General features: G+C 40.1%; 1 protein-coding gene across 4 annotated transcripts; it reads left to right on the top strand.

The window, feature by feature from the left end:
• The first annotated feature begins 5 nt into the window (after positions 1-5).
• Positions 6-15,872, top strand: TATDN1 (TatD DNase domain containing 1). 4 transcript variants are annotated; one of them, XM_033078282.2, is made up of 14 exons: positions 6-62; positions 1,267-1,332; positions 1,907-1,956; positions 2,739-2,861; positions 4,287-4,350; positions 5,559-5,702; positions 5,804-5,846; positions 9,508-9,593; positions 9,698-9,738; positions 11,127-11,203; positions 11,886-11,956; positions 12,809-12,935; positions 14,555-14,619; positions 15,615-15,712. In XM_033078282.2, exons 1-13 carry the CDS (start codon positions 41-43, stop codon positions 14,607-14,609), a joined length of 969 nt encoding a protein of 322 aa, XP_032934173.1. In that variant the 5' UTR covers positions 6-40; the 3' UTR covers positions 14,610-14,619; positions 15,615-15,712. The 4 variants fall into 4 exon arrangements, with proteins under 4 accessions (XP_032934173.1, XP_032933340.1, XP_032935774.1 ...); XM_033077449.1 differs by lacking the exon at positions 14,555-14,619 and having other exon boundaries at positions 15,615-15,872; XM_033079069.1 differs by lacking the exons at positions 6-62; positions 14,555-14,619 and adding an exon at positions 787-898 and having other exon boundaries at positions 15,615-15,872.
• The last annotated feature ends 328 nt before the right edge of the window (positions 15,873-16,200 follow it).

Raw genomic sequence — 16,200 nt, 5'->3', positions numbered from 1 at the left:
GGAGGGCGGCGCGGCCCCGCCCGGAGCCGCCGGAGCCGCCATGAGCCGCGCCAAGTTCATCGGTGAGGGGATGGTGGGGAGGGCGGGGGGTTTCTGTCCCCGTGTCTGCGACCCGCTCCTCGCGGGTGCCGGGCCTGCTCCGTGAGGGGCTTCAACCAGTGCTTGTCACCTCCTGCTCCAGCCCCTCATCCAGGGTTTGTCCCACTCCCTCAGGCTTGTTACAGTCCCTCAGGCTTGTCCCAGCCCCTCTGCCGGGGCTCGCCACCTCCCGCCCCAGTCCCTCAGGCAGGGCTTGTCGCCTCCTGCGGTCCCTGTCGGTGTCCGGAGGTTCGGAGGCCTGGAGCCCCCGGGAAGCGCTGGGGAATGGTTGTGCTGTGTCTGGGCTCTGGGGCTGCTGCTCCTCGGTTCCCCCCAGCTCCGGGGGTTCGGCCGCCCTTCCTTCCCTGTCCCGCATTGGCACATTAGTCGTGCTTGTTCCTGATTGCACGGAACAGGCTCGGGTGGAAATGTTAGGATTTTTAGGAAATTCCACAGAAAGCGTGTAAATAATTTCAAAAGATGGCTTCATGTGGAAGTCCTACGTGTTGCAGAGCTGCTTAATGTTTCCCTGGAAAATTTCCCTTCCCGCTGGAATCCCCGCTGGAGGTGCGGGCGGTGCACGGGGCGCTGTTCTGGGGCCGGTGCTTCAGGCCTTGGCTGTGGGGCTGCGGCGGGAGGAGAGCCGAGAGAGCCGGGCCGGGCTGGGCAGCTCAGCTCAGCTCGGCTCGGCTCCCCCCGGTACCGCATTGCAGCTGTCCTGTCGGTGCTGCCGGGCGGCTGGCATGGCCCAGGGATGGCACCAGGAGGGAGAGCAGGCAGCTCTTAGGAGGCATTCTGCTGCTCCCTGCCGTGGAAGGCGGTATGGGAGATGCTGCATGTTCCCTTCCTTCGTGCTTGTTTGCATAAATTTGTGTTTTGTGTGAGAAGCAGATTTGTTTCCAATAGAAAGCATATGTGTACTCAGCTTTGGTGGTTTCAGGGTGTGCATAATACACTCCCAGAAAGTCCGAAGTTGAACAGAGGTAAAAGTGTAATTTTTCTGTCACTTTTAGTAAGGAGTAAGTTTTCAAGTTATGCAAGTAAGCTCATACTTAAGCATTTTATGACTTACCGATGTGCTGGTCCAGGGTTTAGATACAGTTTCTGTTGGCTTCCCTGGCTCATTAATGCTCAGAGTAAAATGTAGACCAACTCTAACTTCGAATTTCTGTCTTTGGTTTTCTGTAGATATTGGTATTAACCTGACAGATCCTATGTTCAGAGGAATCTACAGGGGAACACAAAAACATCAAGGTAAGTGTTTCTTTGTATCTGCTAGAAGACAGGATCCCTTTTGCTAAATTAGAAACCTCTTGCATGTCGGAACATGGTGTTAGAGTTTCTTTCTTCTCCTCATGTACTTGGGCTTAAAAAACAAAGCCTGAGTGAGTAAGTTGGATACCCTAACCAAAATGCATTGTCTTAATTTCTGTTTACATGCAGATAACTGCTTCTGGAGCAAAATGGACAATTGCTAATCTACTTGGGATTGCATTGAAAAACTGATATGAGAGTTATGGACAGTGGTCTGTCAATGTATTGCATTCCTGAATCACAGTTACTAATTATAATCTGGGGCTTTTTGCTCTTGTGGCCTTTAGATGCAGATGTAAAAGTGGAGACCCTTCTCAAGTATGTGGGAAAACTTCCACTGACTTCTTGGATTTAAATTGGATCTCCAGTTATTGCATTTTGTTATTGTCTTACACAGATTAATGGTTTAAAGATTTAATGATAAGAATTTTGACTGCACAAAAATTGAAAAGTAGTCGAATTATGCTGTAAAAACCTCAAGTTCAATTTATGACATTTTTATTAACTTTTGCAGATGACTTGCTGGATGTAATAGAGAGAGCAGTCAAAGTTGGCATTAAAAAGGTAATTTCTTATAATGAAATGGCTTTAAAATTTTTAGCTGCTTTCTAGTATTTGCTTTTTTTAGTGTCCTCCCACTAAAACAATGTTTCTGAGTCTCGAATGAAAATGCAGTAACTTCCTTCAGTAGCACAAAACAAAAATGTTATGTGCAGAGCATTGTCTTTCCGTTTGCACAGATCATTATTGAAGCTGATTACTGAAGTTGAGTGATATTATGGGTGATGTGGATGTAGAAGTTATTTTGTACAGTTTTAACAGAAGGACATTCTCCTCTGACCTGCTGCAATGAAGTGGTACATGATTTTCCATGTTGTGTTATAGGCAACCATTCCTTTTTTCTTGTATCCTGTGTGGCTTTTAGAGAGTAATTCCTATGAGTAGTAGCTGTGGGAGCTGGCAGTTGTTTAACCTGGAGAAAAGGCAGCTCAGAGGAGACCTTATCACTTATAACTCCTGAAAGAGGCTGTAGCCAGGTGAGGGTCATTCTCTTTTCCCAGGCAAGAAGTAACAGGACAATAGGAAATGACTTCAGGCTCTGCCAGGAGAGGGTTCAGGTTGAACATCAAGGAAGAATTTCTTCATGGAAAGGGTGGTCAGGCACTAAAACAGGCTGCTCAGGGAGGTGGTGGTCATTGTCCCATGGAAGTGTTAAAGAAACAACTGGATGCAGCACTCAGTGCTGTGATTCATTTGACAAAGTGGTGGTGATCAGTCAGAGGTGGAACTCGGTCATCTGGGAGGTCTTTTCCAGCCTTAATGATTCTGTGATTCTTAATCAACAGTTACTGCTGAAGATCACACTCTTCAGAGGTTTTCAGATATTTCTGTATGTAAAGGAAATTGGCAACTGCAGAAGAGCTAGAAGCCCACAGATTCTTACATTTGAGGCATCTGCATGTTTGCTGGTAAATATTGGCTTACATGTATTAAAATAGCATCATTATGAGAGAATTTGTAACTCTGAACTTGAAATTGGTGTTCTCAGCAGCGCACCACATTCCATAGCCTGCCTCTTTCTCTCTAAACTTTTGGACCAAAATATGAATTACCGTAGAATACAATGCATACTGTCACAAACTGTTCTACTGCACTAATAAGGCTACTGGATTAGAAACAAAGAAGTGAACACTCCTCTAGCAGAGGAATAGGTATCTTGGAAGTTTGTTGAAAAGCTCTCATCTGAAAAGAGCGGGAAATGCACCAGGAGACAAAAAAAGAAAACTAGTGGTGGAGAAGTTACCTCACTGCAGCAAATACAGGAGTCATATTTATATGTGCTGTTTAAGTGCTATTTAATTTTTATACCACCTTCTGAAAATGAGTGTGGGAGTTTTTAAAATTTTATCATAAAAAATAGATTAGCTGCATAACTTTTTCAAGATGCACAATGGATTGAGAAATGTTATTTTCAGGAGTTCCTGCCCTTAGCTATTCTCAGCCTTGCTACTGGCCTGTAGTGTCAGAAGCCTATTCCATCACAGATTCTTCCTGCTTGCCTAGAACCTTGATCTGCTTACTAGAAAATACTTTTATTTTTCTGTATAGCTGCTGCTTTATGGTAATTTTTGTGAAGTTCTGCTCTGTGTCATGTATGCACTGAGCCATTTTCTGCTCAGCATTTCTTGGTGATGTCACTGGGATGTGTCCCTCTGTCATGAGTGCACTGGGGGAGTGTCTGAGCTGGTGCTGACAGAGCCTGCTGGATAGCGTGTGTGGGGAGAAGAGCTGTCCAAAAGCACTGTAGACATGGTTGTTACAACCTAGAGTGAAATACTCTGCAAGTGGTGGTTAAAAAAGTACACCGTAGGCAGCAATTCTCATGTGATAACTTTAAGGTAAAAAAAAAAAGATGAGAGATTGAAATTCTTAAATTTATAATCCCAACTCTGATACCGACTCATTTTTTGGTTTAACTACTTAGTCATGTCATGTTTTGGGTTCCTGGGAATCTATACTTTCCCCAGCTGTAGGACAGGCAGAACATTTCTAAGGGTCATTCCTTGAGTGCAAATACAGTCCTCAGTCCCTGTGTAAGGAAGCTAATATTGCTGCAAATCGAAGTATTTTATTCCTTCAGTGATATAAATGCTTAGCATACAATATACTTGGTGAAGGGAAAAAAATAGTATTTTACTGCCTACTGTATTTACTATAAGCTCCTGAGGACCACTGAGGTTTATTGCTGATTTATGAAACATTGTTATGTATTTATTCGAAATTGTATTCTGATGTTCTCTGTCAAGATCCTTCCTTGTATCCAAGTGTTTTTTTAAACATTCTGTTTGATGTTCAAAGAACATCCATACTGACAGTACTTTTCTTGTTTCAAGTTTTTGATTACAGGTGGGAGTCTAGAAGATAGTAAAGATGCATTGCAGCTGGCACAGACAAATGGTATTTCCATTTTAAATTTACATTGTCAGTCAAAAATATAACCTTCTCAGCTCTCAGAATTGAATTCAAAAGGACCTGCCCCAGAAGTATTTACAGAATCTCAGATTAAAATGAGAAATTACATTTCAGAGTGGGATGAATGCATTGTGTATGAGTGTGTGTGTTGCTTTTTAGATCCCTGATGTTGGAAGGAATCACTCTTTTCCTCTATGTTCTATTTCTAAATAAAAATAGAAATGATAGGAAAATTTTGGAATAAAAATATTGATACAAGTTTCTGTTGTTGAAATAAGGTAAAATGCTTACATGTTGTGAAATATATGGAGTTTGTGCCTTTTTGTTTGTTTTTTACTCACCAATCTATTATGACTAGCTTGATCAAGAAAAGTATCTTTATTTTGATAGTTCCCCTGGCTTTTCCTTTCTTTCTGTGAAAGGAAAATGGCTCTTTCTTTAGGCAGATTTCATTCCACAAGTTACTTAAATACGTATTTGAACTGAAACACCTGATAAAGTACTGTTTGCTAACAGGAATATAAAATAATTTTGGTTTGAATGAACTCAAGGAGATAATTTGGTACAACCCAGTCCACCTCCCCACTTCCCATCAGGAAGGCAGGGCTGGCTTGAACATTAGGGGAACTTGCTCAGGGCCTTACCTGTTTTTTCCCTTCCAAAGTGCTTTTAACCTTATCAGAAATGTTAGTTTTGGCAAGGCAATCTAGATCAGATACCTGGGGAAATCAGGCAGAGGGGACCTCTGAAATTCTCCAACAACCCCTCCAACAGCAGGGGCACGTGAGGGAAATGCTCTCTGCAGTTCTTGCAGCTGGGATAACCTGATGCTCTTTGAACAAGATGTATTTCTAAATGATCTCAAGGTCTCATCCAGCCTCAACAATTGTATGATTTATTGAGGGCTGCTGCACCAGAACAGATTCAACTCTAAACTGCGCCTTTGGAATACACCAAATAATATGTACTAAAAAAAGACAGGTGCACACATCCCCACTGGAGCTACTTCTGACATTTCTAAGGCAGAAAATGTCTGTCTAATCCAATTCTCACTAAGATATATATGGTCAATGGGAGTTTTCTTTTAAAATTGTGACCAGTTAAAAAACCCCTCCAGAGGCAGATGTTGTCTATATCTTAAATAAATTTTCTTTATTTTTTTCTTAAAACCTCCTAATATTCTCTTGCTTTAGACATGTTTTTCAGTACAGTTGGCTGTCATCCTACCCGCTGCGGAGAATTTGAGCAGAATAGCCCTGAACAGTATTTATCTGAATTAAAAAATCTGATTGAAAAAAATAGGACAAAGGTAATAGCAGTTGGAGAATGTGGCTTAGGTAAGTGTTCTCTTGCTACTTTCAATATTTATTTTTTCCAGGCATATACTAAAAAAAACCCCTAAAATACTAAATGGATTTTTTGTTCTTTCTGTTCGTAGATTTCGATAGATTAGAATTTTGCCCAAAGGACATCCAACTCAAGTAAGAAACTTTTGATGACTGTGAATTGACTTGTAGCAATTTACAGGAGTATTTTCTAACTTGTGTTCTGCCACATAGCCTATGTCATGTCTAGCCCTAAAACTTGCAAGGTTGGGCCCAGAGTTTTGTGGCAGAAATAGGAATTTAAAGAAATATGTGTACATTCAAGTAGTGCATTGTGCAAAATTTTGCTACCTGCCTGATGTTGATTTATGTCAACGTGTCTTATGTCAGCACATCTTTTTCTGTAAAACTGATCAGAAATTACTCATTTCTGGGTGTGACATGTTCATTCTTGCTAATAGTTAAGAGTTCTAAAAAACTCATGGGAAAAATAACATAAATGTAGTGTGTGAAAGAATTGGGTTGTTGAGTGAAAGGCATGAGGAAGGGAACAGAACTATCAAAAGCTAAAGTCAGCAGTGGGGGAAAAAAGAGCTTTTAGTAAGGAGGGTGTAGCTGGGAGCAGATAATGGAGAGCTGATGGTAAAGATAATCTCAGGGGGTGAAGTAACACATGCAGCATAGATGCTGAGTGGAAAGAAGCCCCTAAAATCAGCTTGCATTCTTGTATTGAGAACTCTCTGCAGAGGGAACTGGTTGAAAGATACAGATGATGAATTCAAGCAAGATGAGTGATTAATGAATTAATTTGCATGTTACTGTTTTTAGTAAATTAGTCACTGGGGGGCAGTGTTGTGTTTTTTCTAATTGCTGCATGTTAGCAGTAGGTGGAGTTAATTTCTTCATAATGGTATAGCCCTGCAGTGAACTACTCAGCAAAGGGGACAGGACTGGTTTTTTTTCCTGGTAGAATTCAGTGTACAAGTTGAGCAAAGTACATCTTAGAGCATAACCTGTTTCTTTTCTGTGGCAAACTAAAATACTGATGGAGTATCAGATTTTAAGATCCTTAACTGCCTTGATGTTATAGAGAGAAAAAAATATATATTTAATTTCCTTGTCCAATGGACTGCAGCTGAAGAGTGCAATGAGTTCTTATTGGGTGCACTGAAATTGAGTTGTAAGGAAAGAGATGACAGGTCTGATCAGTGAACTAAGCAGAGGAAGGCAGTGTGAAATACGTGGAGACAGCTCACTGGTTCTCAGGTGCAGCAGTCCCAGGGAGGGCTGGCATGCAGCTGCACAGTTCCCCCACAGAAGAGCAGTGTGTGTGTTTCCCAAGAAGTATCAGAGCATGACCTCTGTTTCGTTTAGTACTTAATCAACGTTTTTCTGGTTAGTTATGCTGTGTTTTCTTTTGGATAATTTTCACCTGTAAAAGATGAATATTTTTGATCCTTTTTTTTTCCAGTTTAAAAATTAATAAAAATAAGAGTCTAATAAAGATGAAATTTCTTTGTTGTAGTGTTCCTAAGAACTTTTTATTTCAAAAATCCTCCCCATTCTCAGAACTTTTCCAACAGAAAGCGGTGATTTGAATGGTAGTAAGATGAAGGTACTGCCTTCATAGTATGGTGAAAGTCATTATAAATGGACTGGTAAGCATATGGAAGTTTCACATCTGCTGTGCTTCTGGGAGGGGTCTGTGGGGTGCAGCAACACAAAGCCAGGAGTTTTCCCAGCCAAACTGGGAAAAGTGAACAATATCACATGCACCATTACACAAATCAATTCAGAAGTGTTTGGAGATCTACCTCAGCAAGGCCAGCTTGCTTTTTAGCTCCTTTAGTGTCTTGATTCTGTAGCATTTGAATGTGATGGTTAAAAGGACTGGAAATCATCAGGGTTAGTTCCTACTGAGTTATTTTGTTGTCATTCCAGTCACTATATGTCTGTTTCTTCATGCTTTTCCAGGGTTTGGGGTTTTTTTAATTTTTTCAAAATTATTTTTGTCTCTACAATAACTCTCCTATCCACCTCCCTTTTCTCTTTGAGAGGCCAAGGAACAACATGTGTTGGGCTTTGTTGTTACTAGGAATGGAAGAAGTTCAAGTTATATTTCCTTTTGTAGGGGCACTAAACTTTGTACTTTCAAGGGTTCTACCCTTCTCAAAATTAGATTGAAATTGTCAGGAGGTTACTTAGGCAGCTTATTTGCAGTTCCATCTCTAAAACCTCTTTCCTATATGAAACAGTATTTGTTAAAAAAAATCCACACTGAAAACCAAGCAATTGTAGCCATTTAACCACAAGAGCAATCATGAGTTAGTTAATTTATATTTAGTCAAACAAGCTAAACTAAGCAGGATATGTAGACAAAGAAGATTCAAAGTAGGTGTTATGTATTCTCATGAATTTTCATGTCAGCTTTCAAGGTTACAGCTGATTTGTTTAATCTGTTTTATCTCAAAAATCTACACTGATTAACAGGGAAGGTGACTTTGATCTGAGAAATATCAACTTGTAATATATAGAAAATAGTGAAAATTATATTAAATGATCAGTTGCATATTTGTTTAGGGTAGTTTGGTTATTTAGGAAAATGTCAATCAAACTAATGGTTTGCTGCCTCTTTCCCTTGATTGATAAGTGACTCATATGCAGCAGTGTGTGATCACTGGAGTTTCCCTTTGAAAGGGGTATGATAACTGATGGTGGGAATTTCCCAGCGCCCTGGACTGTGTTTTAACAGCAACACCTCAAGAAATCCAGTATGTGCAAAGAGCCCCATCCTGCTGGGATGGGCACTGTTGTTCTCCTGCTTCGCCCAAATAATGTCATCTTCCAAATGGTGTGTGGACATGAGTCACCCATACACTGCTGGCCTTCTGCCGTGCCTAAGTTCCTCTGCTGTGCTCCCTGAGCATGGGTGATTGCCCTGCCTGGGTGGAGCCGGGCAGCAGAGATGTGGAAAGGTAATTGCAGAGCTCACTGCTAATGACAGGCACAGGTTAGTTCAGTGCTGAGTAGTTTGCTTTGGCAATTGCATTGGGGAACCTGGCTACCTCCTTACCTTCCTTCTGCCCACATTCCAGTGTCGTTTCACAGGGTGGGGCCTCTTTGTTACCACCCCATCCAGGGCAACTCGAGGAGTACAGAGTTGGAGAGGGATAAAAAGGAGTGAAGAGGAAAGGATGCAGGGACACAGAGGAGGGGAGGGAAAACCGGTAAAGGCAATAGGCAGAATGGGGCAGAAGTATGATGTCTAATCTGGTATTTGTTCCACCCCAGGAGAGGAAAGACTCACCTCCATGGATTGTTACTCATTGGTCAGCAGCTCTCCTGCAGTTTGGCCACTGGAGGCTGTAGAAGCCTGCACAGTGCTCCCATGCTCACCCTCATTGTGTTTATGAGTGTTTGAAATCGTGGCCTCGGTCATCCACACTCTCCCATTCCTGACATTTCAGAACTTTGTGGAAAGAACAGTCAGTTCCTCTTCCATTATAAATAAATAAATAAATAATAATTAACTGCAACACCCCCACCATACAAGAGTATGTGCTCAGCATATACACATACACATTCTGCAGTACTGAGGCTCTTGGCCACTTACCTGTCTTGAAGCATAGATCACAGCTGTGGCAATACACATGGGAAAGAGGATTGTAGAAATCCTTGCACAAATAAAAATTTTTGCATGGCAAACCCATTAATTCTGTCTTTAGCTCTCGAAGACAGAAGGTTGGAAAAAAATAGTTTACTATCTTTATTTGTTGTTACACTGAGTTTCTCTTTAAAGATGAATTTTATTTTACAGGTATTTTGAAAAACAGTTTGACTTGTCAGAACAGATGCGGCTGCCCATGTTTCTGCACTGTAGAAACTCACATGCTGAATTTTTAGGTGGGTTTTGTTTAAGAATTTCATCTTCAAAGCAAATTCTGAAACAAAAACCTTCTATATTCATCTGTTATAAAGCTGTCTTACATTTCTATTTCATTTTGTAGACATAATGAGAAGAAACCGAGATAGAGTTGTAGGAGGGGTGGTAAGTATGGAGTTCAGTGTAACATCCATTTTTCCATGCATGTGTGTGAATATTGTTGCTTAATATGCAATTTCTGCTTTGTCATGGAATCTGGGTAGGCTTCCTGTTAGATGATTTAAGCTGTTACTCATTAGTTTTCCAGTCCCTTTTACTATTTTTATTTTCATTGCTTATTTGACAGGATTTTTGCAAGGTAAGAGGATAGGCTGAGAGAAAGCTCTGCAGCTGATGTGAAGTTTTTCTTGGCCTGCCAGAAGGACAGTTTAAGCACCTCATAATTGACATTGGCCTTTTCCCAATTCCTCAGTGTCTGTAACTGCAGTGCATTCAGACTGCAGATAATTTAGATGCATGTTCCCAGTGGAAGCCACAACCTCAGACATTTGCTTCTGACGTTAGACATCATTTTCAAATTAGATCCAGATGGAACTTTTGATTACTTTATGTCTTTAGGTATTCAGATCACGTTTTTTAATTCAAAAGTCTTGACAGGAAAAGCTTTGGGTGAAACAGCCAGGGAAGTTCAGCAGTACTTTTTCAGATTTCCATTATGACTGGATTTTTCAAAAGTAATAAATGTGCATGATTCTAACATGAGACCACACCTCCTACAAGTGTATCGCAGTCCCCAGGTTTGTCCTTGTTACACAGAACTCCTCCCCATGCTCAGTGCTTTGCATGTTCTGCTCCTATGAAATGCTGTGAAGGCTCTCCTTTTTTCCTCCCTTTCTTTTTTCCTGCACAGCTGGGAAAGAGGGGAGAAACGAGCAGGCATTTTCTGCAACTGCCTGTCCCTGGTCACAGCACAGGGAAGCAGAGCAGACAGTCTCTTAACTCGGACTGAGAAGATACAGTTCCCAGCACTACACTGTGTAACTTGTGACCCTCCACTTTCCTCTCTGGAATGATCAAGTCCCTGGAATGACCAAGCAGACTGTCTTGCTAATTCCAGTGGACTGATACTTGTGGAGAACAGAATGCTGCTCTTATGGTGGCTCTGACAGTGCCCTGAAGGGAATACTGAGGAAAAAATCTAAAAATTCAGCATGCACAGGATTACTCCCTGAGTATCATGTCCCCGTTATCAGTTACAGTGGGCTCCAGGGCCAAAAGAGTATCACTGGATAGGCCTTTTCTACACATGTGTCACTGTTAAAGTGTGGTAACCACTTCTAGTGCAGCATTCAGGTGACTTCAGCCTGAACTTTGCTCAAATTCAAAATCAGCTGAGCCATGTCCCATCTTGATGTTTGTAATGATGTGTAATGCATACTGTTGAAGGTATTTAATGCTAATAAAAGGTAATACTCACTTTGGAGTGATTGGAGTTTTAATAAAAGTACATTTGTATTTTTACATGTCTGTGTATCTATATTTATGTGTTCTAGGTACATTCATTTGATGGCACAAAGGAACAAGCAGCAGCTCTAATAGATTTGGATCTTTATATTGGGATCAATGGCTGGTAAGCTCTTTACAAGAAGTACAATTGCTTTTAAATGGAAGCTGTAGTGAACTCATTGCTTTCTTTTAAACAATGAGGTCAAGTTTTCAAAGCTCACTAGATCCTTAATCATCTGACAGATTTAGAATTGCTCTCATCAGTCTGTTAGCCATCAAAGCTCTTGCCATTCAGCTCAGTGAGCTAATCCACGTCCACTCTACTACCCTCAGGACAATCCTTGTTTGTAATTAAGTTGTTGAGCATGGAAAGATTCCTTCTGAGGAGCATTTAAAAAACAGCCTGACTTTTAGCTGCCTGTCAAATGCTGGAGTAATGAAAATGTAACCTGAGTGCCTCATCGCCTGGTTATGCAGTTTGGATTCTCAGCAGTCACCTGGCCAAATGCCAGCCAGCACCACTTTGTAAGGCACAGAGGCTGTCACCAGGCAAGCAAGGGCAGCCAGAGGGATTCTGCAGCTTACTGGGGTGAGATGGCTTCTCCCACTAACTCTAAATTTGCTGTTTTCTGCACAGTTTTAATTTACAGGCAGTATTGTTTAAAAAGGAAGAAATTTTTATTCATGAACAAAATTATTTAGGAAGTTGTCTTTGCTACAAAACAATTTAATAGGCACAGTAATTGCTTTTATACGCTTTTTATGTTTGTTTGTTTGTTTTTTTAACCAAACTCTAAATTTTCTAGTTCACTGAAAACAGAAGCCAACTTGGAAACACTGAAATCAATTCCTAGTGAACGATTAATGATAGAGACTGGTAAGATTTTGTATCTTGGTCAGTTTGTGACAATGGGCAGTGAGATATACTGGTGTAGCAATCATAGAGCAGAATTGAGACCCAAAGAATTCAGAACAGTGGCTGTTTTCTCTGCTTGAGAAAGCAGTTTACAGAACTACTCCTTTCCAGCCTTCTGCTGGAAGGAATAAGCTGCTGTGTCAGTTCCTGACATTGCAGGGGAAGATGAAAAGGACAAATTGACAACTTGGATATTTAAATGTACCAGAATCCTGCTTGAGTTTCTTCTAAATGTAGCTTGCTGGAGATGTGCCAAGCACAGGGCAGTGGCTGTGAGTTAGCCACTGGCAGCAGTAATGGCATTTGGAGGCAACTGCTCTTTAAATGGAATAGGTGGAAGAATGCTTGAATTCCCCTCTTAGGCCACTGAGCAGTCATTTTAATGGACTGAACAGGGATGTCATGTTTTCTTTTTTCAAGTTCAGTTATCAATAGCTGACAGTTACAAATACAGTATTTATTTTAATTTCTGACTCTGAAAAAGGAAAATTGCAAACTGCTAAATCCTTAAATTTATTTGCACATGAAGTACAGACCTGTTATACAAGAAGTTTCTGGGGAATGTGTGTTGTCTTTATCATGCCAGAGGAAATTTCTGTTATGTCTTACTATTGCTGATTTTTTAAAGTGTAAAATCCTGAAGATAATGTTATAAAAATCCAAGATGTTGAATTGTCCAGATCTCCTAAACATCAATTTGGAGGACACTGCTAGAAGGAGATTGCAGGAACTTTTGTCTGTAGTAGTAGTTGATGAAACTATCTCATGCTATTCTCAACTGCACTCCTAATTCTTTTATTCAAATTAAACTAGATGCACCTTGGTGTGGAGTGAAAAATACTCATGCTGGATCAAAATACATTAAAACCACATTTCCTACAAAAAAGAAATGGGAAAAAGGGCACTGCTTGAAGGACAGAAATGAACCCTGCCATATAATGTAAGTGTACCACTGTACTCTTTTTTTAAATACTTCAACTCTGATGTGAAAAAATAATAGAAAAATCCCAATTCACTAGTAATGTAGAAAATGTCAATTAATTCTAAATGCACTGAAACTTGTGCAAGGTTTTGCTCTATAGGCTGTGGAAAAAATGAGAAGTCTTAATTTTCCTATTTCAGCAATTCTGGATGTACAGTATTCCCTGAAAATGAAACCAGTACTGGTTTTATTTTTTCACTTGATAAATTGTAGAAGAGTTAAATCCTCTAAAGTAACCTTCTTGAATATTCATTTCACTCGTTGTTCAGGTAATTTTTGAAACTGATCCAGCTCTGGGGATCAGGGGACAGTCCCACACATGGGACATTGCCAAGGCACCAGCAGTGCCTGTGACATGAACTGCCACACATGCATTTTGTCAGGGCTTTTCTTCCTTCTGCTGTTGGTGCTGCAAAGAATCAGATCCTGTGAAATTTAGATGTGAATGACAGCAGCCAAGATACAGAGTAGTGAAGGAAAACTCCAGGGGTTTATGAACAGAATTGGTAAGCACAGACAATGTTTTCTGCCTCCTTTTCACACAGTTCCTCACAGAAGTGTGAAAAGCAGAAGAATGTGTTAATTGTTTTAGTGAAAATCTTTAGTTATCTGCATTAAATACCATTAATAGATGAAATGCTGTATTTTCAGAATTTCCTGTCTAGATTCTGAAATACTTCTCAGGATATTACTGAAGATCCAGCAAGGTCTCTAAACAAGAGTTTATTTGAGAAGTGAAGGGAATTCTGCTGCTTTTTGAGACATGAAGGAACTTGGAAAACCACTGATGATGTAAAAGCAGTTTAAGCTTATATGGTGACATCTCCTAGTGTTCAGATATACTTAATGCAATTAGGTCAATTGTAATACTCATTGATTTTTTGTTTTTCATTTAGCACAATAACATTAGCACAGAATGATTCCTTCAGTATTTTAAGACTTTCTAGGTTCAGTCCATGATTTTGGAGTGGGGGAAGAGATCAATTGAAAACTCTCTTCTGATCACAAGTGAAGGGCCTCTACTGTTACTATTTCAACCAGCCCCGTATGTCAACAACACCCCCACATATTTGTCTGCTGCCTTAGTTGTAGAAACCCCCAAACTTGAAATGTAGTCTGTCCTGCACAGATGCAGAGTGCACAAATGCACTCAAAATCATTACACAAATGCTGAGCTTTGGCTTCTGCCTTCATTTATGAAAAAAATCTTGTTTGGCTCAACCTTATCATCCCAATAATGTTCATTATAACCAGTTGAATTTCAAGAACCTTGTAAACCATAAGAAAAAGGAAGAATGGTAACTGATAATTGATATTTTTGTGACTTCTCAAGCAGCAAAATCTGGTGTGAGGAACGTTACTTGGTCAACAAAGTATTTTTAATCTTTAGGGTATATATACTGTTTAATACAGTTGGCAGGAGGAATTTCCCATTTGTCTGGTATTGGTAGTGCTGGACACCTTTCAGTTTCGATGGTGATATTTCTGCTTCATATACTATATATTTAGAACTACTCCCCTTGGAAGCTATTTTTTTTTTAAATTCAGCCACAAGAGACTCCTTTTTTCTCCTTCAGCAGTTTCACATACAAGTGTTACAGTAACATGGAGCCCTTTACTGTACCCAAGTGAGGAGGGATAAGTAAGCCCTAAGTCTTCTTGGGTGAAATTCTTTGGTATTTGTTACTTATTTCTGTGTAGGCCTGATCTCACTCTGTCTCTTATGGAATATCATCTTAAATCAAGAAGCAGACTAATTCTGCATCTAGGAAAACATCTGCAATAATGCAATTATTAAGAGAAATTTTCCCTACTCTTTCACAAAAAGAAGTTTAGCTAATGCTTCAGTTTAGAGGCAAAATCCAAAGCCCACCAAATCCTACCACCAAGCTTAAGCTTCTTAGTCATTATGGTGAAGTTTGAAGTTTTTTGCTGTAAATGAAAAATAAAAGTATAACACATCTCAGGAAGGGTACAGAATATTACTCTTTCTTTTAAAGACTGACTGATTTAAAATCAAGAAAGCAATTGCAGAGAGAAGGTTGTGGCTTGGTTTTAATCATGTCCATCCCATTTCTTTTGCCTCCTCTTCCTGGCTTGTATCAAGGCCCTGGGCCTTTTGAAATGGCTTATTTAATATTTACTGCAAATACCTGACCACATTAATCACAATTAAGATAAGGAACAGGGAAGCACGACTACGTTACTTTGGCAGCACTGTGCTCTGACAAAGCTGTATCTGGAATTCAGGCTTTACTACAGATCAGTCTCTTCACAGTGCAGCTTTAGCCTTGACAGGCTCATGAGTTTTTGTTTGAAAAATGAAGATCATTGATAAAGACACCCACAAAATGACACTTCCTTCAAAACAGAAAGCTGTTTAATTACCTCCAAACAAGAGTCAAAAGACCAAAGATGAATCTGTACCAGTGAGCAAACCAGTGTTCAGTGTAAAGGAAATGGCAGTAACTTAAAAGTAGAAGCTATTTGCATATCTGAGCACCCTGCCCTATTGCTCTTAGTGTAGATTTTTATTCCAGCTTAATCTTAGTGACTTGTACATACACATGCAGCAATCTGAAGTACATTGTGAAGTACTGGGTTTCAGTCTTCTAATATAAATCTTTCTTTTTTTAGTCAAATACTGGAAATAATGGCAGCAGTAAGAGAAGATGACCCACTTGAGTTGGCCAATACTCTATATAACAACACCATTAAAGTCTTCTTTCCAAATATGTAAAGTTGTTTTTCTTACATTTATTCAGCATAACTTCAGTAAATATATTGCAAAAACTTAAAAATCATCATTCCTGCAAATTCTAATCAATGGAAGCCAATGTGTAGTGGGTTTGGGGTTTTTTATGGTACAAGATTAAAGCTGCTTTTGAAAAGGTGGTCTGCATTTGTGCAGTTTCTCAGCCCTGTTCCCCTTTCGTAAAGATTCAAGGATCGACTTCAAGGCCAGGCCATGCCTGTAACTCCAGTTAGCAGTGGAGGCACAGGATGAGCACCAGGCTGCTGCATTCACATGTAAAGCACTTCAAGCTGCTGCTGGCAGTTCAGGAAGGTCGGACACATCCATGGCATGCGCTTTGCTGCTTCACCAGAAAGCTGAGCAGTGTTCGCCTTTTATTCCACATATGCAAATGCTATAGCATTAAGTCTACCAACCTAAATTATTTATTTTTTAAAAACACAACTCACTAGTTTTTTGCGATAAAGC

This window comes from Catharus ustulatus, chromosome 1 (genome assembly GCF_009819885.2).
Source record: "Catharus ustulatus isolate bCatUst1 chromosome 1, bCatUst1.pri.v2, whole genome shotgun sequence".
NCBI classification, from domain to species: domain Eukaryota; kingdom Metazoa; phylum Chordata; class Aves; order Passeriformes; family Turdidae; genus Catharus; species Catharus ustulatus.
This window is presented reverse-complemented; position numbering and strand designations above follow the sequence as displayed.

What these genes read in the sequence shown, in the direction of transcription:
- TATDN1 (XM_033077449.1), top strand. Translation starts at nt 41, where the DNA reads ATGAGCCGCGCCAAGTTCATCG. An exon ending in TCAAAGTTGGCATTAAAAAG is followed by an intron (nt 1,957 to 2,738) that starts GTAATTTCTTAT and finishes CTTAATCAACAG; the next exon opens with TTACTGCTGAAGATCACACT. An exon ending in GCAGCTGGCACAGACAAATG is followed by an intron (nt 4,351 to 5,558) that starts GTATTTCCATTT and finishes CTCTTGCTTTAG; the next exon opens with ACATGTTTTTCAGTACAGTT.